General features: G+C 38.9%; 1 protein-coding gene across 1 annotated transcript; it reads left to right on the top strand.

Annotated features, from left to right (window-relative positions):
- Nucleotides 1–210: 210 nt before the first annotated feature.
- Nucleotides 211–19,283, top strand: DPM1 (dolichyl-phosphate mannosyltransferase subunit 1, catalytic). The gene is made up of 9 exons (XM_001094366.5): nucleotides 211–380; nucleotides 3,395–3,494; nucleotides 7,287–7,320; nucleotides 9,018–9,094; nucleotides 9,180–9,205; nucleotides 12,543–12,638; nucleotides 13,618–13,686; nucleotides 17,983–18,097; nucleotides 19,006–19,283. Exons 1-9 carry the CDS (start codon nucleotides 220–222, stop codon nucleotides 19,108–19,110), a joined length of 783 nt encoding a protein of 260 aa, XP_001094366.3. The 5' UTR covers nucleotides 211–219; the 3' UTR covers nucleotides 19,111–19,283.
- The last annotated feature ends 2,856 nt before the right edge of the window (nucleotides 19,284–22,139 follow it).

The following is a 22,139-nucleotide window of genomic DNA, read 5'->3' as shown; positions in this document are numbered from 1 at the left end:
AGATGATAATAGATATTTACTTCCTGAAGAAATCTTCAGATTAAGCTTTAAAGATGCATAAATCCTGCATATTTGTAATTGAACCACACAATAGCTCTAGAAGAACTAGCGCTCAATCACACAGATCATCCCCCGCTTCCGAATTTGGTACGGTCCGACCCGTCCTTTTCCGCGCCGCATTTACGTAATTCCGCTTCCGGCGTCTGGCTCAGTTCCGCCATGGCCTCCTTGGAAGTCAGACGTAGTCCTCCCATGTCTCGGCGGCAGCTGGAAGTGCGCAGTCCACGACGGGACAAATATTCGGTGCTTTTACCCACCTACAATGAGCGCGAGAACCTGCCACTCATCGTGTGGTTACTGGTGAAAAGCTTCTCCGAGAGGTAGCGCACCAGGTCTCCCTCCCCGAGGAATGAGATGAGCTGGCTTCCCCGGCCCGGGTGTCTGCAGCTGGCTGCGCGAGGCGGCCCTGTCCAACCTTCCTTGCCTCACGCAGGAAGGCCCAGGGATAGGGCCACCCTGTGAGGGAAGCAGAGACAGATGCTTCTTGGGTTTTCTTCGTGTCCTGGGTTCTCATTCCTGCCCTTGGGTTTTGTGAGACCCTCATTTATTATGAAGTACTCGCGTCCCCTGCCTTTTCGTAGAAAGGTTGGCCACTCTTTTACTTGGAAGCGGGGCTGAAAGCGTGACCCCACTCCTCCCTCTAGGCGGTCAGGATCTGCGGCAAGAGCCAGGAGTCCAAGCGAGAGTGTTCACTCTCCACTCCGGTGCCGAGTGCTTATATAAGCATGAGGTTTGGTGTGTGTGGGTTAGGGAGCTATTGCTGGGCACAATAACCTTTCTGGAAAGGAGAGAGCAGAAGGGCATCTTCGCTGATCACTGGTGGATGTTTGGTGTGATTGTTAGAACCGGGATGGGGGGTGGGTGGAGTTCGAATTTGGAAGTGTGTTAATGCAGTGTTTTTAAAAACTGCAAAAAATCCTGGAGTCAGTACGGAGTAACTTGTTTTACGATTGCACAAATGGGATCATGCTGTGAAATCTTTGAATACTTTTTTTCATATTAATATATCGAAACATAGCAAATTACTTTGGAAGTTAGGTAACATTCCATATGGCTGTGTTATTTAACCAGGTCATGGCAATGAGCTGGATTATTTCCAGCAGCTTTAGGTTGTTTTTGTTTTTTGACTTTTGCTTTGCAAATAAGAACAAGGACTTTGTTCACACCATATTTTCCAGCTAAATTTAGAAAAATGCTTGACACATAGCGGTGCTCCTTTATTGCATCAATGTTGGCAGCAGACACACTCATACTTTTACTTGTGTACTGGGGATAAATGATTCGAGGTAGGATTGCTAGGTAGACAGAAATGTGCTTAAAATGGACAGTTATTGCCAAATTGCTCTAAAGAAAAAAAGGGTTGTACAAGTTAGGACTCTCCATTCTTCACAATTGCTCTAAAGAAAAAAAAAGATTGTACAAGTTAGGATTCTCCATTCTTCAGAGTGCCTGTTTTCCCATCAGCCAGCCAGCCTGAGCATTGTTAAACTTGACATTGCTGGAAGTACCCATTTGTGAAAACCATTGCTGTTTTGATTGTATTTCCTTGCATAACTGCCTGCACATGCCTTGCCCCTCAAAGTTTTAAAGTTTTTGTTTTTCCTGTTTACTATTTTAATTTTTATTTTTATAAGCTGTAAATTAAAGAAATTAACTGTCATACAACCGATCTCGTTCAGGGCTTGTATTCTAATTTTGCAAATTTTTTTGTTGCCTTAATTTTTTTATGTAGTACAGTTTATCTTTACTTTTAATGGTTTGTGAACGAATCTTTTAAGATCAAAATGAAGTTTGATAAAGGAAACAAAACTTTTCTTGTCAGATGCAATCAAATTACCTGAAGTTAGCCCAGCTTGGTATCTTTAAGCTGCCTCACCCTCAGGTGGTGTAGCTGCTTTGAAGTGGTAGGGGACAGTAATTTGCTTTTAACGACCCCATTTTGTTTATGGAATTTCTCTTTCAGCACGTCTATTAAAATCACCTTACATATTTTGGCATGTAAAGGCACCAGCGCCCAAATTTAAGGCACAGTGGGAAGCCAAAGTCATTGTGTCTACTCTTGGAGAATAGATAACACAGGGTTTTGCTTTCTTGTCTTAAAAGTTTGCTGGGGCTGACTTGTTAAAGCCTTTTAACAGTGGAATATGTTTTCTGGTTGATTTTCTTGCATATGTTTCTTTGAGCAGGACCAAGAGAAAACGGAATGTTATGTCATAGGTCATTGGGCTGTGTCTCTTCTTCTTTCTCCTTAACTTTTCCTTATAAAATTAATTTTTAAAATGTCTTTGAAAAGGGAAGGAGTAGGGGTGACCGCATGTACAGCCATGTAGTATTTATCCACCAAGTATTGTGTTGGTTTGTTTTTAGACTAGAAACGTACCACCTGAGGTTAATGGGAAGTAACGTGTTAATTCTGAAGCGCAGTGGAATCTTTTGTAATGCTACTTTGCTTTTTTTTTTTTAATTTGATAATGTGAAGTAATAGGCACAATTATTTGAAATTGTGGTTTAAGATTGTGTCACCATTCTAAAATAGGTTTTTTTAAAAGGTGAAATTAAATCAGATTTATATTTGATTATTCTATTTGGATCAAATTAACAAGAATAATCACTCAGAGTTACTCAGTTTGGTTTGAGTTAACGTGTAAAGTACTTTTGAAATATTTTATGTAACTAAGATTTGCTATTAAGGTTCAGAATTCTATTTCCGAAGTAGGTAATAAAATTTCATATAGCTAGGCACGGAGGCTCATGTCTGTAATCCTAGTACTTTGGAAGGCTGAGGCGGGCAGATCACGAGATCAGGAGATCGAGATCATCCTGGCTAACACGGTGAAACCCCGTCTCTACTAAAAATACAAAAACTTAGCCTGGCATGGTGGCGGGTGCCTGTAGTCCCAGCTACTTGGGAGGCTGAGGCAGGAGAATCGCTTGAGGCCAGGAGACAGAGGTAAGCCGAGATTGTGCCACTGCACTCCAGTCTGGCGACAGAGCAAGGCTCCATCTCAAAAAAAAATTTGAGACTCCATCTCAAAAAAAAATTTCATGTGATACATGGGTCATTACCTGATTTTCTTTTGAACTAAAATGTATGTTCTCTGGGTAAGAATTCTTTAATATCTCAGGACATTAGCATGTTTCAGCAACATACTGGGTTTGCAGGTAAAGTACTAAATGTTTGACATTTATTTCATTTGATAATTGAAGTTTTCCTCAATGATCAATATAGCAATAAATCTCCACTTACACGTTTAAGGAATTAGTAATTTTTAAATTACTTTTAAATTTGAGAACACTGTCATCAATTATTAATACAAATTTAATTTTTTTTTAGTGGAATCAACTATGAAATTATAATCATAGATGATGGAAGCCCAGATGGAACAAGGGATGTTGCTGAACAGTTGGAGAAGATCTATGGGTCAGACAGAATTGTAAGCTATACAAACATTTTTCTGTCATATGAATTGTGATTATGTAGGGGAAAGATGAGACATGAACAATGCTTAAATTCAACTTATTTGTTTAGAAACTGAAAAGATAAAGAGCAACTTAACACAGTTGGGATTTAAATGCATTTTCATTGTCCGTAAAATTTTACGTATCTTTGGTATGTTGGGTCAATGGTCATTTTACAGCAAAGAGTGTGCTTTTGGATAAACTCTGTTTATGACTAATTCTGCAGGTAAATATTCTTGAAGGGCAAAAATTAAAGTATGATACTGAATTGACAAGGAATATTATAGAATTGGGTTGTAATTGGTAGTGTGTGTTTTTTAATCTTTCTTGTTCCCTTTCGGTAAGTATTCTCATATTTTCATTAGAGAATACTGCCTGAAATTAAGAGCTTGTAGGTAGAAAAAGTTATTGTTTTCTTGTGAAACATTAATGACTTCTCAGAGTACTTGGCATTTTTAGTCTATAGAATAGTCTTGTGGAAGTAGATTGACTTTCTTAGTTCTAAACTTTAGATTTTCCCACTGCACCTTGAAACTTGTTATTCTAATATAGAAATTACTTAGGCAAATACAGAGTTTATTTTATAATGGCTTCATGAATTTTATTTTTGGTCACTGGTTTGGATTTATAAGTGTTTATGTATGCTTGTGAGTGCTTTTATAATTTATATTCATAAATAATTGCAGACCAGAGTTCTTCAGTCTTGGCACTATTGACGTGTGGACAGATTAATTCTTTACTGTGGGGGTTGTCCTGTGCATTGTAGGATGTTCAGCACCGTATCTGGACTCTCCTCACTAGATGCCATTAGAAACCCTCCTCCCCACTTGGCAACCGCAAATGTTTGGATATTGTCAGATATTTCCTTAGGTGAAAAATTATCCTTTGCCTCCAGTACAGAACCATTGGTATAGAGAAAGAAGTCCCTTTGAGAACCTTTATTGTTATTTACAATTCAAGAAATGGTAAATTAATCATCATTTTTAAAAAACAGTCATCTGGTCTTGATAAATCTCAGTAATAGAAATACTTTCTACATAGAGGTCAGTGTCAGTTGTATGAGGTCTTAGTGGCAAAAGTTCTAAAGGAACTGTGTTACTCACTACATGGTAAATCTATACTAGAAAATCTTTCAGTCTGTCTCACAGATGAGTAACTCAGGTCTGTCACACCTCAAGTCTCCTCTGAAAATCTTCTAATGGATAGGAATACAGAAGGAGGTAAAAAGTTGACAAATTTTCAGGCTTCTAGCAGAGACTTTCGGTAATGCGAGGTTCGAATTTCTGCCCAGTAGCTCCCCAGGTTTTCTTTTAGAAGCCCAGGGTGAAGGCCACTGATTCACAACATTCTGAGTTATGTGCTGCCATTTAATCTGGGACCATCAACCAGACAACATTTTGAATACTTTTGTCATAAAACCTCAGTCTTAGGATGTGATTGATTGATTTTAGGGAATGGTTACTAAACCTTTCAAATTTTGAAACAAGGTTGTCTTCAAAGACATTTTTCCTATCAACCCGATAAAATTCAAAATGAGAAAAGAATTTGCATTCACTGTTGTGATTTCCCTCTACTACCAGATAAAATTCCTTATTCATTCATTGTTTTATGACACTTAAATAAGTTAAGAAGAAAGTGACTTTAAAAAAAGAAAAACAGTATTAATCCATGCTAGGGATGACACTTGCTTTCAGTGACATACGTATGTTTAGTTGGGAAGATGAGGGATTATGGAAACCATGTTAGAATACCTCAGATAAAGTATTCACCACAGATGCTTTGTCAGCCTTTCAAACTGGCTGAAATGAATCTTTCAGAAAAGAAGCCAAAGAAGATATTTTTTAAAATTCTGTAAGTGACACAACTGAAGCAAGAGGTTAGGTCATTTTTAATGACCTAACTAGGTAGGACCATAGAGAAATTTGGGGCACTTACTCTGAACTATTCACAATGCTTACAAGGCAGAGATCTGAAATTGTGAAGGACTTCAACTGCCCTATGTTGAGTGCTTCTATTATGTTTGGTTTATGTAGTTTGTTTCATCCCCCAACTTGAGATCAGATAAAGTCATTGATATTTTGTCATATTTTCTTCCAGCTTTATTGAGGTAAAATTGACAAAGTTACATATATTTAAAGTATATAATGCGATGGTTTGATACACGTATACATTCTGAAATGAATACCACATTTGGAGAATGAATCTGTCCATCACCTCACTTAGTTACCCTTGGGGGCGAGTTGACAGTGATGAGGACGGTTAAGATCTGCTCTCTGTAAATTTCAAGTATATAATATGATACTATTAACTATAGTCACCAACCTCCGAACAACCTATGCCAAGACTACACCAGCCAAAGCGCAACACACAATTGACCCAATAACTTGACCAACGGAACAAGTTACCCTAGGGATAACAGCGCAATCCTATAGTCCATGTCAACAATAGGGTTTTATGACTTAAAAATTTTTAAATATGAGGACAGTGCAGTAAGTGTAGAGGATTTTTTTTTTTTAGCAGTTAGAGTTAGATTGTTATCAGCTTAAAATAGCCTGTTATCACTATAAGATGGGTTTTGTAAGTCTCTTGGTAATCATAAAGGAAAAGCCTAAAGTAGATTCACAAAAGATAAAAAGTAAGGAATCAAAGCATGACAGTACAGAAAATAATCATAAAGGAAAGGAGAAAGGGACAGAAGCAAAAGATCTACAAAACAACTAGAAGCAATTAACAAAATGGCAGTAGGAAGTTCTTACATGTTAGTAATTACCTTGGATATAAAGAGATTAAATTCTCCAAAGACCTGCAGTGACTGAATGGATTTTTTTAAAAAGAGCCAACTATATGCTTCCCACAAAAGACTTGAGTTGTGAGGACACACATAGACTCAAAGTGAAGGGATGGAAAAAAACATTCCATGCAAATAAAAACCTCCAGCAGATTGCATGTAGTGAAAAAAAAAATTCATCCTGCTTTAATTGAAAATGCTTTGTTGAGAGATTTGCAGTCAGAGGCAACCTGCTTATATACTGGCAAGTGTAGAAGGGGACAAGATAGACAAGACATGCTCACTAATGAGTCTACCTGAACCCCATACCTCAGAAACATAGGGCACAGTGAGAACTTTGGCATTCGACTTTTTAAGTGTCCAGCCAAAAGGAAAAACTAAACAAATAAAGTCAGGCTCCAATTATTAAGCAAAAATATTAAGAAGGACTAAATGACAAATAAAAAGAGAAAGAATTTAATTAGGAATATGACATGTCCTTGGACCAGTAGAGGAGATGAGGTCATCCAAGCATAAGGTCAAGATAAGTTAATAGAGGAAGAGTGATATTAGTATTCAAAACCCAAAGGGAATTGAGAGAACAAACATCAGATTTCCCAAGAAGGTGTGAAATAATGAGGTAAGTCCTACATTTTTCTAGGAAGGAATCAATAGGTTTAAAAGGAAATTCAAGTATAGATGTAAGGACATGTTATTTAAAATAGAGTGAGTGACAACAGAAAAAAAAAATTTAATTTTGATTGTAGGGTCGGGGTTAAAGAATGTTGCTTTGCCTCAGAAGCTATGTTAAACTATTTGGTTTGTTACCAAATGCTTTTTTTTTTCCTTTTGGCAAAAAAACATTAACCATACTCTGCTTTAAGTTCTAACAAGTGCAACTATATTTCTATTAAAATGAGTATGCACTTTTGAATAAAATAAAATTTAACATGATAACATTTCTGTTTCTTTGTGTAAAATGCTGTTTCTTATTTTACAGCTTCTAAAACCACGGGAGAAAAAGTTGGGACTAGGTAAGTCGCGGAACCTCTAACCCCTCATGCCTGCTACTTGCCTGGTGACATGATCCAGTGTGTATTTGCCCAGTTTGGAATAGGGCCAAAATACAGTAACTTACTGTGATGGTTTTTAATGATCTTAATGACATTTAAATGGTATAACTTGGGTTGCCTGTATAAGTCAAGGCCCACTCAGGACGATAGAAACCACTGTAAGTCTTTCGGTGTAGGGAATTTAATACTGAGTCGCTGGTTACACTGGTGAAGGAGTTCCTGAGAAACCAAATGGAGCAGTGAGGCTACTAAGATTAGTAACAGCTGGAGGTCACTGCCACCCCTAGGGATGGAGCAACAGCAGGAAGAGATGTTTTAAGAGCCTAAGAACCTGGGCTGCCCAGAGGGAGCTAGAATGATGGGGTGGGGGCTGCCTGGCAGGAGCTAGAACTGTGGGAAATTCCCAGTCAGAGGTGAGGGTTTCTCCATGTTGGTCAGGCTGGTCTTAAACTCCCGACCTCAGGTGATCCACCTGCCTCAGCCTCCTAAAGTGCTGGGATTACACACGTGAGCCACCGCACCTGGCCAATTTTTTGTATTTTTAGTAGAGATGAGGTTTCACCATGTTGGTTAGGCTGGTCTTGAACTCCCTGACCTCAAGTGACCACCCATCTCAGCCTCCCAAAGTGGTAGGATTACAGGCATGAGCCACCACACCCAGCTGATACTCACTTCTTAACAAAATAAGTTAGAAGAGTTCAGCCTTGCTTATAAAACACCTGTGAGGTGTCTGGACTAGAGAATGCAGGAATCCCCAAGTCCTGCTCCTGACCAGTTACCCTAGCCTGCCAAGTCCCTGTGGGACTTTGAGGCATGGAGCTGGCTAAGTAATTGTCAGCAAGGCCTTTGGCCTCAAATACCAGAGCAGGGGTCTAGCGTACCAGGCGTACGGTGTAAAAGACAGTGTGTGGCTTTTGTGGAAGTGGACTTAGAGCTAGGAAGAGCAGAAGCAGGGAGGCTTGTTAGGTAGTCATCTAAGCATCAGAAGGTAGCACCTGGAACTAAGTGACGATCGACAAGAAAAAGGGAATTGAAATGTTTTGGGTGGTGAATCAATAGGACTTAATTATAGTTTAGAAGTTATGGTTAAAAGTAGGAAATCAAGAGTCATCTCTAGACCTGTGGATGGAGCAATTGGATAGTTGGTGCCATTTCCTGGAGAGGTGGCCTGTAAGAGAGAGGTAGAGAATTGGAAGATGATTTTGCGATGCTATCTTTGAGATTTCTGAAATACCCACAAGGAGATGTTAAGTAGGAAGCTGGTTTGTAAATGTGGAGCTCTAAGGAAGGGTCTGACTTCATCAGTCTCTTAGGGGGACGCTAAGGAAACACCAGATGGGTTTTTAAAGCATGAGAATGTGATAATTGCTACATAATCTCAGACTTTTGAACTTATAAACTATTTGCTCAACTGAAATAGAGGTATGATCTCTTCTATTAAATTGACATCTGAATGGGGGTGTGTGGCCAGCTACCTTCTTGATTATATATGTAATATACATGAACCTGTGTACTTAAGGTGAAAAATACCGATTTATTAATACCACTTTTAGAGGACTAATGTATGCTCTTCAGGTGCTAAACAGTTTCCTCCATGTTCAAATGTATATGTTAAGATTTCTGTTGACTTTCTTGAATGGATATACTTTCATTTTTAGGAACTGCATATATTCATGGAATGAAACATGCCACAGGAAACTACATAATTATTATGGATGCTGATCTCTCACACCATGTAAGTGGTATGTTTCTTTATTAGCTATTTATGATAATCTTAGCCTATTTTACTGACTTTACTGTTTATTCTTTCCAAATTTCAGCCAAAATTTATTCCTGAATTTATTAGGTAGGTACTATTTCTAATATTTGAAAGAAATATGACTGGAACCGTTTATCTTACTGGTTTTGGGCTTATTTTCATTTTTTATTAATCAAAAATATACGTACTTTTTTTTTCTATCAAAAATATAAACAAAGCTTGGGAGGTCAAGGCAAGAGGGTTGCTTGAAGTCAGGAGTTTGAGACCAGCCTGGGCAACAAAACAAGTCCTTATCTCTACAAAAAAAATAACAAAAATTAGCCAGGCACAATGGCATGCGCCTGTAGTCCAGCTACTCAGGAGGCTCAGGTGGGAGGATCACATGAGCCCAGGACTTGAAGGCTGCAGTGAGCTATCATCATGCCTCTGCATTCTAGTCTTGGTGACCCTGAGACAGAGTGAGACCTTGTCTCTAAAATATTTATCTGTATAGATAGTAGACACACACACATACAACACACATTTGAGACTAAATGATGTACTTTAGGAGTCCTGAGGAGCAAATCAATAGGTAGTTCCTTTGTTAATCTGAATTCTTTCAGACCACAGAAAAAGGTGGAAGACGGCTTCTTTGATAAATGGAATTAAGCCTTGAGTTATTAGAGTAAAACACCATGAACAAAAGAGTTTATTCCAGGAATGCCAGAATGGCTCGTTATTGGTAATCACTCATAATTCATTCATGAGTAGTGTGGTTAACTCTGTAGATGCTAAAAGAGATATTATTTACTACCATTTTCTAGTTAAAACTTTAAGAATAGAAGGAAACCTCTTAAGCATAATAAAAATAACCCAGTCCTAATACAAATATCACACCAAATAGTGAAATGCTGAATCATTTCCAGTAAATTCATTAAGATAGGCATGCTAGCTATCATTAAACATGGAAATGTTAATACAGTAACGCAAGAATTTAGTTAAATATTAGTAAAGTATACATAATTTATTTGTAGGCAATATAATTATATTCTTAGCCCAAAGATCACAAAACCTCTGTGAATAAGATTTTGGAAGCTGTTCTGAGTTTAAGCTAGATACACAAAAACAATCAGATTATTGGCCCTCCAGTTTAGAATAGTTCAGGGAGTTCCTGCTAACATCTAGGGAAAAATTCAAGCGCATTCCCTTGTCCCTCAAGCCCCTATGTGTTTGTTGGCCTCTGCCTCCCTTTCTGACCTCTGTCTTGTGCTCCTTCCTCTGTCTTGTGCTCCTTCCTTTCCTTTCCATGCCATAAGCATGCTTCTCTGCCTGAAATGCTGTTTCCATGCTCCTTGATGACTGTCTGCTGCTCATCCTTCGATCTCTGCATAAAGTCACCTTATACCTTTTTTGCTTATATCTCCAGTGCGCAAAAGCCTCTTTAACGTGTAGAGTAGAAAATGGGCAAAAAGATACAAACAGACCATCTATAGGAGAAATCCAAATGGCTAATAAAAGAAGACGTTCTTCCTGGGATGTAGTCAAGGAAATAAACACAAAATAACTGCGTGTTACCATTTTATTATCCATTAGTTTAACAAAGTTAAAAACTTTCAGAGCAGTAATATCCAGTACCAATAAGATGGTAAAAAATGGACACACAAATATAAGTTGCTATAACCCTTTTGGAAAATATGTGTTCGAATTTGGGAAAACACGTGTTAGAATTAAAAATACTCAGGCTTCATTTGGGCAATTCCAGTATATTCCATTTTGGGGAGTCTAAGCAGTTTATAAAAATGTTTATTGTGGCCAGGCACAGTGGCTCATGCCTGTAATCCCACACTTTGGGAGGCCGAGGCAGGTGGATCATGAGGTCAAGCGGGCGCCTGTAGTCCTAGCTACTCAGGAGGCTGAGGCAGGAGAATGGCGTGAACCCAGGAGGCAGAGCTTGCAGTGAGCCGAGATCGCGCCACTGCACTCCAGCCTGGGCAACAGCGTGAGACTCCGTCTCAAAAAAAAAAAAAAAAAAAAAAGAGAGATAGAGATCATCCTGGCCAAGATGCTGAAACCCCGTCTCTACTAGAAAAACAAAAAATTAGCCAGGCATGGTGGCACTTGCCTGTAGTCCCAGCTACTTGGGATGCTGAGGCAGGAGAATCACTTGAACCCAGGAGGTGGAGGTTGCAGTGAGCCAAGATCTCGCCATTGCACTCTAACCTGGCAACAGAGTGAGACTCCATCTCAAAGAAAAAAAAGAAAGGTTTATTGTAGCACTGTTTATTGTGGTTGAGAGGGTGGGGCACCATGAAGACAACCACAGAGGTGTGTGAGTTGAATATTCTATGAAGTAGTTTTGCAACTATTAAAAAGAATGGGAAAGAGCTCTCTTGACCTATAGGGATGTCTATGATTCCATGATTTGCATTGTTTTTGTTTTATGATGGAAGCTCGATCTGTCATCCAGGCTGGAGTGCAGTGGCACAATCTCAGTCACTGCAACCTCCACCTCCCAGGTTTAAGCAGTTCTCCTGCCTCAGCCTTCTGAGGAGCTGGGAATACAGGCATGTGCCACTAAGCCTGGCTAATTTTTGTATTTTTAGTAGAGATAGTTTCACTATGTTGGCCAGGCTAGTCTCGAACTCCTGACCTCAAGTGATCCACCCACCTCCCAAAGTGCTGGGATTACAGGCGTGAGCCACCACATCTGACTCCATGATTTGTATCGTTAACTGACAAAGGCCAGGTCACAAAATGTACTTTTTTTGCATTCCAATTTTGTAAATGCAGACAAAAATCCTAGGGGTATATGTGTGTCTTTATCTTTCTGTAGGCAAAGAAAAGTGTGGCAGGACATCAGGCTGTTTTTTAGTATTATTTGCTTCAGAGAAGGCAAGAACAGAATGGAAGGGTATTGGGGAAATTGAGAGACAAGGTCTTCCATTGTCACCCAGGCTGGAGTACAGTGGCACAATCACAGATCGCTGCAGCCTCAACTTCCCTGGCTCAAGCGATCCTCCCGTTGCAGCCTCCCAAATAGCTGAGACTAAAGGCATGTGCCACTGTGCCCGACTTTTTTTTTTTTTTTTTTAAATGGAGTCGCCCAGGCTGGAGTGCAGTGGTATGATCTCGGCTCACTGCAGCCTGCCTCCTGGGTTCAAGCGATTCTCTGCCTCAGCCTTCTGAGTAGCTGGGATTACAGGCGCCCGCCACCACGCCAGGCTAATTTTTATATTTTTAGTAGAGATGGGGTTTCACCATCTTGGCCAAGCTGGCCTTGAACTCCTGACCTTGTGACCCACCCGCCCCGGCCTCCCAAAGTGCCGGGATTACAGGTGTGAGCCACTGCACCCAGCCTGTGTTGGCTTCTCTTAAAAGTTTTGTGTAGCTCATGAAAATGATGTTGAAATGGCTTTTTCTAATTGACAGCTAATTTATTCTACAGGAAGCAAAAGGAGGGCAATTTTGATATTGTCTCTGGAACTCGCTACAAAGGAAATGGAGGTGTATATGGCTGGGATTTGAAAAGAAAAATAATCAGGTAGGTACATGTGTTACAACTTCTTTATTAGTATAACTACTGGAAGTGTATTCATAGCAAGTATTTGGATTAGCTATCATGCTGCCTGGGATTTGTGGGATCAGGTTATAATTTCCGGTAAATATTCCCAGATAGTTCCTTACAGTTTTTCCTGTGATTAGAGCCTGGATGTTTTTTATTAAGGAAAAATCAGTATAAACCTTTGGACCTTTGGTAGAAATGGCCTCATTCAGCAAAAGTTACTATACTGGACCTCCAGTTTTAATTTATGTGACCTGTCCCATACTTGTAGACTAAATATGTAGGGTTTCTCTCCATAATTATAGTGTTATTTTAATTAAGATCGATTTCAGACAGACCTGGGTTAAAGTCTCAGCTCACTGCAACCTCTGCCTCCCGGGCTCAAGCGATTCTCCTTTCTCAGCCTCCTAAGTACCTGGGACTGTGGACACGCGCCACCATGCCCGGCTAATTTTTGTTTTTGTAGAGATGGGGTTTCACCATGTTGCTCAGGTTGCCCTCTAACTCCTGAGCTCCGGTGATCCGCCTGCCTCAGCTTCCCATTAGCTGGGACTACAGGCACGCACCACCATGCCCAGCTAATTTATGTACATATATTTATGTTTTTATATATATGTATTTATGTTTATATATGTATTTTTATATATATATTTATGTATACTTTTTTTTTTTTTTTTGGTAGTGATGGGGTTTTGCTATGTTGTCCAGACTGGTCACTCCTGGGCTCAAGTGATCCACCCATCTTGGCCTCCTGGGATTACAGGTGTGAGCCACCGCACCTAGCCAGGTCTCCTTTCATTGACCAAAAATTTCTCTTTTGTTCTAGATAAATAACATTTTTATGAAATTAATGTTACATTTATGAAATTAGTATAGCATTTTAACACTGTTCTTCAATGTGTTTCTCTTGTTTATAAATTGTATTTTGTAAAGAAAATCTGATTGTTTTATTTGGCAGCCGTGGGGCCAATTTTTTAACTCAGATATTGCTGAGACCAGGAGCATCTGATTTAACAGGAAGTTTCAGGTACAGTGAAAATTTCCACTATTTTTATATAACTTCTTGGCTGACTTTCTTTACAATGGATATTTTAAAGAAACACTTTACATTTCCACCTTGTATGCATACTGGGATACTAAAAAGGCAGACTAAAATTCCTAAAAGTTGCTAATGAAACCTAAACATATCGGGAGACATATTGTGCTTTTCCTTGAAAAAGTTGAAGGCAGTTAGGTTTGTGTGCTTTTTAACATTAGTATTAAGGCTCAACTGCTCTTTGGAACATTGCTATTACTGATAATTTGTTCCAAAGAACAGCACATACTTCAGTAATTTTCTGCATTTCATATGAATACTAACAGCATTGTCCACAGAAAAGGTTAAACTTTTTAATATTTATATAGAGCTCTCTCACTTACCTTGTTCTCCATGTTTAAGGAAATTTTTGTTGTTGTTTAATTTGGTCAAAGCTTCAGTCCCTCTGAGTTCTGTGTGTCTGTTTCTGGGTGTATGGGGTGGTGGTCTAGATTTGCTGTAGTAGATGTGAGCTGCTTTGTGTGACTGACCATGGCAAATGACAAAACTTGCCAGATGTTTTTTTTAATCTCTGAAACTATAAAATGCCCCTGCATCTACTTTAGTGGCCCCAAGCCCCCCATACATTACTTAATAATTTATATTCGTTGATACTTTTTTCCACTAAATAATGTTGATTGTTCGGTCCTTTGCTTGATGCAGGAAAATTTAAGTCCTTAAATGTGAGAATTGACACGCACACACACAAATTAGGACCTGGCTGTTGACAGTCAAAAAGAAAAATGAAGCCTCTCTGGAACGAAAAAGCAAATAGACTGGAGAGCTGAACTTGGGGATGAAAGAGAGGGGAGGCTATACCCTAAGGCTAAAGAGTCATTTGTGATATGATGAAGATCTCTGATTGCGGATGGGCGGTGGCTGGTGGATGGGCAGTGGCTTGCGCCTATGATCCCAGAACTTTGGGAGGCCGAGGCATGTGGATCACTTGAGGTCAGGAATTTAAGACCAGCCTGGGCAACATGGGGAAACCCTGTCTCTACTAAAAATACAAAAATTAGCCGGGTGTGGTAGCGTGTGCTTGTAATCCCAGCTACCCAGGAGGCTGAGGCAGGAGAATCGCTTGAGACCCAGAGGCAGAGGTTGCAGTGAGCTGAGATTGCGCCACTGCACTCCAGCCTGGTGACAGAGGAGGACTGTCAAAAAAAAAAAAAAAAAAAAAAAAGCTGGGCATGGTGGCTTATGCCTGTAATCTCAGCACTTTGGGAGGCTGAGGCGGGTGGATCACAAGGTCGGGAGATCGAGGTCATCCTGGCTAACAGTGAAACCCTGTCTCTACTAAAACTACAAAAAATTAGCCGGACATGGTGGTGTACCTGTAGTCCAAGCTACTCGGGAGGTGGAGGTTGCAGTGAGCTGAGATCGCGCCACTGTACTCCAGCCTGGGCAACAGAGCAGGACTCCGTCTCAAAAAATATATATATATCTCTCTCTGTGATTGCCACGTGGCAACAATGCAAAGAATAGTGGCACTCACAAAATCTCTCTACAGAGGGAAGGGCCAGTGTGGATTTCACAGGCCACAGTTTTGATGGTTTTGAATAAAAACTCAGGGTAACTGGTTGTGGAGATAGAGGTTGTGAAGAAAAACCCACACGGAGAGGAATGGGGTGAGGGTGCTTTGCTGCATCAGAACCTTACAAGGATTAGTGGAGGGGATGGGGTTGAAGGATGGCCTGGGAGTTCTGGATTTTCATATATTGAGAGCAGTGATTAACTGTGTTCTGTATAAATGACAGAGCAGCCAAACAGACAAAAATGAACCTGTTAATTGCAGAATTTTTTTTTTTTTTTTCTTCTGAGACAGGGTTTTGCTCTTGTTGCCCAGGCTAGAGTGCAATGGCACAATCTTGGCTCATCACAACCTCTGCCTCCTGGGTTCAAGAGATTCTCCTGCCTCAGCCTCCCGAGAAGCTGGGATTACAGGCATGTGCCACCATGCCCAGCTAATTTTGTATTTTTAGTAGAGATGGGGTTTCTCCATGTTGGTCAGCCTGGTCTTGAACTCCTGACCTCAGGTGATCCTCCCACTTCGGCCTCCCCAAGTGCTGGGATTACAGGCATGAGCCACCGCACCTGGCCCAAAAAACTTTTTAAATAGTTAAATCTCATTGTCTTCTCATTTGAGTGGTGGTTTCTTAAATACATGCATTAAAGTTCACTTGTCGGTAGACAAAGTTCATTTTTGTCATTAAATCCCTAGATTTAGGAAGCAGGTGCTTTTTACTAAATAAGAAAAGGAATCCTGGAAAGGCTGCAGTCTAATATAAAGCCATTTAATAGCATAGATCACCTGGATCCTAATCCTATTTATGGGATTATATGGCTTCATGTAACATTTTACTTTACTGGCCGCAGTGTTAAATATATCATGTGGATGGGGAGGAGGGAAGTGGCAGTGAAAAGAAATCTTAGAAAATGATTCTTAAGGGGAATAAAGCAACTCTTAAAGTCAGGAAATACTTCATAGCCTAATCCCAATTTTAAAGTAATGCTGGCTGGATGTGGTGGCTCACACCTATAATCCCAGCACTTTTGAGAGGCCAGTGATGGGAGTATATCTTGAGCCCAGGAGTTCAAGACCCCAGCTCTGGCAACATAGTGAGTCTCCATCTCTACAAAACCTAAAAAAAAAAAAAAAAAATTCTAAATTATTCTAAATCATTTAGCAAATATTTAGTGACCTTTCTTGCTTAGGATAAATATTTAATGGCCTTTCTTGCTTAGCACGGCACGGTGGCACGTGCCTGTAGTCTCAGCTATGTGGGAGGCTAAGGTAGGAGGATCTTTTGAGCCTGGAAAGTTGAGGCTGCAGTTAGCCATGGTTGTGCCACTGTACTCTGGGCAACAGAGTGAGACCCTGTCTCCAAAAATACAAATATATAAATAAAGGTAATGCGGAAACATTGTCCCATCGGTATCATAGTTCTTCGCAGCCCACCATCCCAGTGCTCACTCCCCTAACAGCATCTGACATATTATATATCTTTATTGAGTTTTTAAGTTCACTCCTTAACCCCAAAACATAAAATAGTACCTGATATTCAGTACATTGGTCAATAAATATTTGTTATTGAATAAATACTGCTACCATCAGATTCTCCTCTCTCCATATTTATTCCAAATTTATTCCTTTGAATCCTTAAGGAAACTATGTGGATAAAGGAATGCACACACTAAGCTGTCATGTTTTTCTAAGGGCTGTACTGTCCTATACCCACTTCATAGTCAAAAGATAAGGTCGCGTTAGAAGTCTGAGGGAAAAAAATGTGGATTCAGAGTGAAACCCTGAGGCATAGTAGGTCCAGATAGCCTTAACTTTGAAGAGAACAAAATTACACCAAACTGCCTCTTCCTGCTTTCTCCCCTCTCCCCACAAAAAAAGGTAGAAATCGCTGCCTCCCTACCAACTGAAACACTGATCTTTAAAAAAAAAAAAAAAAAAAGTAAAGTGTCTGTGACTCTGAAAATAGGGAGCTCCCTGCTATTTAGTTACTGAAGAAAGTGCTTGGGTTTACCCCTGGACTGCCCAACTCCGCTATCTTTGTAAATCTGGTGTTTGGCCTGCAGTCCATCTAAAGTTAGGCTGCACATTCACCCGCTGTTAAGTGTCTATCTGTGACCTCAATTGGTGATAGGTGAATCCACCAGGATTGTTTCTATCCTGTGATGCCTCGTTCCTGTTTTAACCAAGCTTCCCAAGCTCATCCTAGAGCAACTTAGTTTATCCTAGGGAATTTATAAAGGAAATCATGAGAAATTGAAACTCATCATAAACATTTATTGGGAAATGACTGTTAATATGAGATTCTTTCTTGTCATCTAATACATATTGTTGCTTCATCATCATCTGTCCACCCAGTTGTTTCAATATTTGGAACAGTTTCTTTCAACTTTAAATTTTAGGAAAATCTTAAATAATGATGGTTCTGCATCACATGATTCATTTTACTGTATTTCACTAATTTCTGATAGTATGGGAAAATAATTCTATAAAAGATATTGATAATTCATTTTCAAAATTATTCTAAGTTATTTAGCAAATATTTAATGACCTTTCATGCTTAGGAGAAATGTATCATAATCATCAAGTGTGCAAGCTTTTCTGTTTACCAATGGCCAGTGAAAGTTTTAGGCTTTATACATACCAGTGAACTCTTTGAAAGGTCAGGATACATGTAGGCACGTGTATTTATCCAGATGTTGATATATATTTTTGATTTCTTACAGATTATACCGAAAAGAAGTTCTAGAGAAATTAATAGAAAAATGTGTTTCTAAAGGCTACGTCTTCCAGATGGAGATGATTGTTCGGGCAAGACAGCTGAATTATACTATTGGCGAGGTATGCAACTGATGCTAAATAGTATGTCATGTTCCTGGTAAAGGAGCAGTAAGGTTTAGAATTTTTGTAATAAAAAGTTTAACTTCCATAACTGCTAAATTGTAGAGGTCTTCTAGTTGTTTAGAATATTCAGGCACAAAGGGTAAAAATTTACATTTGAACAGTAAGATTTAAAACATTAACAGTCAGCATTCTCTTTTAAATAATTAAAAGTTCCTGGTACTTTCTCAATCCTAGCCCTTTCTTCTAACCAGTCAGCATTATGGACTGAGTCTCTTTGCTTCTCTTCTTTTTGTCACAGCCAATGGCCACCATACTTTAAAATGAATGATGAGTTCTGTATGTCCATTTCCTGTTAGTCAGTGAAGATCAGGAATTACAGAGCAAAGGGAGTGGTGATCTGTACTATTTAGGGCTAGTGAGTGAGCTCTTAGGGTAGGGGAGACTCTCCTCATTTAATAGTAAAACTCTTACTCAGAGCAAGAAAATACCTAACCTGGAATGTCACTTTTCTTGTAGAAGTTACAAGCTATTTTACTTAATGCTAAACCATTATAGCTAAATTTGACAACTGAAAAATCTGAGCAAAAGGCCATTTTACTTTTGGAGTATAACTTTTCCTTGAAATGCCAACTGAAACTTGAGTAAACCAAGATAATACCTAGAATCAGTGCTTTTTAAAGTTGTAGATTTGGTTCATATGACCTATCTTTAGATAATGCATGTTTAATTTTAAAGACTTGGAGATACACACAGTTGCTTTAAGAATCCCCTAATTTTATACTTACTTTAAGGACCTCTGTTGTAGTACTAATCCTATTTCTGTTGTGTTGGTAATGTGGTATACCTGCTAAACTGCCTAATTTTTTTTTAAAGACTAACGTTAATTTTATTTTTTTTTTAACTAGGTTCCAATATCATTTGTGGATCGTGTTTATGGTGAATCCAAGTTGGGAGGAAATGAAATAGTATCTTTCTTGAAAGGATTATTGACTCTTTTTGCTACTACGTAAAAGAAAGATACTCATTTATACTTATGTTCATTTCAGTTTATACATGAAAGAAGCCTGGTTACTGATTTTTATAAAATGTACTCTTAAAGTATAAAACATAAGGTAAGGTAAATTTCATGCATCTTTTTATGAAGACCACCTATTTTATATTTCAAATTAAATGATTTTAAAGTTGCTGGCCTAATGAGCAATGTTCTTAATTTTCGTTTACATTTTGCTGTATTGAGACCTATAAATAAATATATATGGTTTTTTTTTTTTTTTGCATAAAGTATTGCTGCCTTCATTAGAGTATGTGAATGTAGAATTTTTTACATGGGGAATAATTTGAAATAGTCTTTATTAAAAACTGGAATCATAGACCTTTATACCTAATAGGTATCAGAAGTAAGATAATGTTATCTGATGAAATGTTTGTGGCTGTGTCTGTAGGAATTGAAAAAGAAATACATACCTCTGCCCTTTCCTTAAAAATGTATCTCAAATTTCTTAAACTAGAAAATGCATTTAGAGCAGGCATTTACAGTTGGGTTCTTTTCAGCTGTTGAATTGATGAACCATTTCATCTACCAAAGCAGGTCTATTTAAAATGCATATTGTGAATTGGGAAACAATTTGGCAGCAGTTGATTACATAGCCGTTTTTTTCTCTTTTGAGCAATAACTTCTATCAGTAAGGAAAAATATTAATGACACTGAGGCAGAAACTTTAGCTGCTACAGTCATTATTAAACATCTTACTGAATTATATAACAATTTTTTTCTCAAAAGACTTGTTTTCATATTAAAGACCCTCAGCAAAGCTCACATCCCCACTAATTTGAAAAATCTCTGCCTTAAGCTCTTCTCTCCATTTAGAAAAGTGTTCTGCCAGTTAAAATTCAGGCTAAGCTATCCAGTAAAGCCAGGGCAAATATTACGTTTACCCACTTTCTCTAAAGTAGGTGTTTCAGAAGAGATCAGTTAATTTCTAACTGTAGCATAGGTTATGGTCATGTAGTATCTTTTAAAATTTGAGTAAGGGCGTGCTTTGAGCAAGTAAGTTTAAGTTGACTTTCTTCTGGAAATAAAAGTAAGAGGTGTCTCTAAATTATTTATTGAACAATATTCGTAATTACTAGATTTTCCTGGCTTAATTTGGCTGCTGAAGAAATTGAGGCCAGGCACAGTGGTCCATGTCTGTAATCCCAGCACTTTGGGAGGCCAAGGCAAGAGGATGGCTTGAGCACAGGCATTTGAGACCAGCCTAGGGAACATAGGGAGATCCTGTCTCTACAAAAATATAAAAAAATAAGCTGGGTGTGGTGGCACTCACCTGTGGTCCCAGCTACTTGGGAGGCTGAGGTGGGAGGCTCACTTGAGTCTGGGAGGTCAAGGCTGCAGTGAGCTATGATCATGCCTGGACAACAGAGTGAGACCCTGTCTTTTTTAAAAGAAAAAAAAAAATTGAAAGTCTAATTTTTCATTTGCATTTCTGACAGATTCTACCAGAAATTAATCCCAGACTATAAAACCTCTGGTGTCGTTTTGAATATTAAAACCACCCCTTCCCCACTTTGGGAGGCCGAGACGGGCGGATCACGAGGCCAGGAGATCGAGAGACGATCCCGGCTAACACGGTGAAACCCCGTCTCTACTAAAAAATACAAAAAAAACTAGCCGGGCGAGGTGGCGGGCGCCTGTAGTCCCAGCTAGTCGGGAGGCTGAGGCAGGAGAACGGCGTAAACCCGGGAGGCGGAGCTTGCAGTGAGCTGAGATCCGGCCACTGCACTCCAGCCTGGGTGACAGAGCGAGACTCCGTCTCAAAAAAAAAAAAAAAAAAAACACCCCTTCCCACACTTCTATAGTTGAACCCATAGTACACATTCCAATAAGGACCACTCTTGTTCTGTTTCCCTTATGTCCAGAACTGTCCAGCTGGCCAGTGAGGGACCTGCCTGCCTTGGGGAAGAGACTTCTCTCATTCATAACAAGAAAATTCATCAGTGCTTGATGTGAAATTAGTTTCAAGCTAAGATAATAGAAATGTAATATTCTCAGGTTTTTTGGAGTGGTTAGAATTCATTTTTTCTTAACCTAAACTCAAAGTTGAGTTCTCAGTGTCAAGTATGTGGAGCAGAAATTAAGTAACAGCCTTAGAGAACCTACTATAGAGATAGTACTGCCTTCTCAGATACTAAGTAGATAATGTTTGCCCTTTAAATCTTTTCAGTTATTCCCACAATCATTATCACAACACTGTCACTCTTGGAATTTACCATAGAGAGTATTTGAGCAGTGAAGACTCAAAGCATTTGGAAGTCATTTAGAAAAGAATCTGGAATATTTAGATGCATTTTTGTAGTAAATCTGGTGCTTAAACACTGTAAAATTAAATATTTACATCTGAATTCAGCATCCCATTTTGCTTTGTAAATGAGGCCAAAGATGAAATCCAGATGTTTTCCCTTTGTATTTGTATTATCACTATATGGAAATCTACGTATATCCAAGGAAAACTAAACTTAAACTTACTTTATTTCATTAGTTTTTGTCTGTCTTCTGCAGTGTGTAATTAGATTCTTTATCTTAGTTCTCTGAATCAAATGCTTTGCCCCAACCCCTTTTTCCACGACTTTTTTCAGCTGTTTTCCCTTGAAGTACTGACTTGGTTTTTAAAGATACATTTTATCACAGTTGCAGAAATGCGTTGTATAAAAGTTTGTTAAACAGGGCTAACTGAAGTCTTAGGCGTTGAACAGCTATGTGTAACCACAATTTATACTACTTGCAGCGAACTCAGATTATTTTCGGATGTTAAGTATGGCCTGAAACTGTGTTAACTTGAAATGTAAAGAAACAGCAAAGGACAGGTGTATTTACGTAAAAATCAACATATTAAGGAAATAGGCTTGGTTAATTCTTCAGTATTGACATCTATTACTTGTCAATACATTTAACCAAGCAGTGATACTTTAAATCATAATGATACTTTAACCAACCTTTTAAGGTTGGTTCAAACGTGTTGAGGAGATAATGTATTGGTTGGGA

The sequence above is a fragment of the Macaca mulatta genome, chromosome 10 (genome assembly GCF_049350105.2).
Source record: "Macaca mulatta isolate MMU2019108-1 chromosome 10, T2T-MMU8v2.0, whole genome shotgun sequence".
Classification (NCBI taxonomy): domain Eukaryota; kingdom Metazoa; phylum Chordata; class Mammalia; order Primates; family Cercopithecidae; genus Macaca; species Macaca mulatta.
The sequence above is the reverse complement of the archived record's forward strand: the minus strand, read 5'-3'. Positions and strand labels throughout refer to the sequence as shown.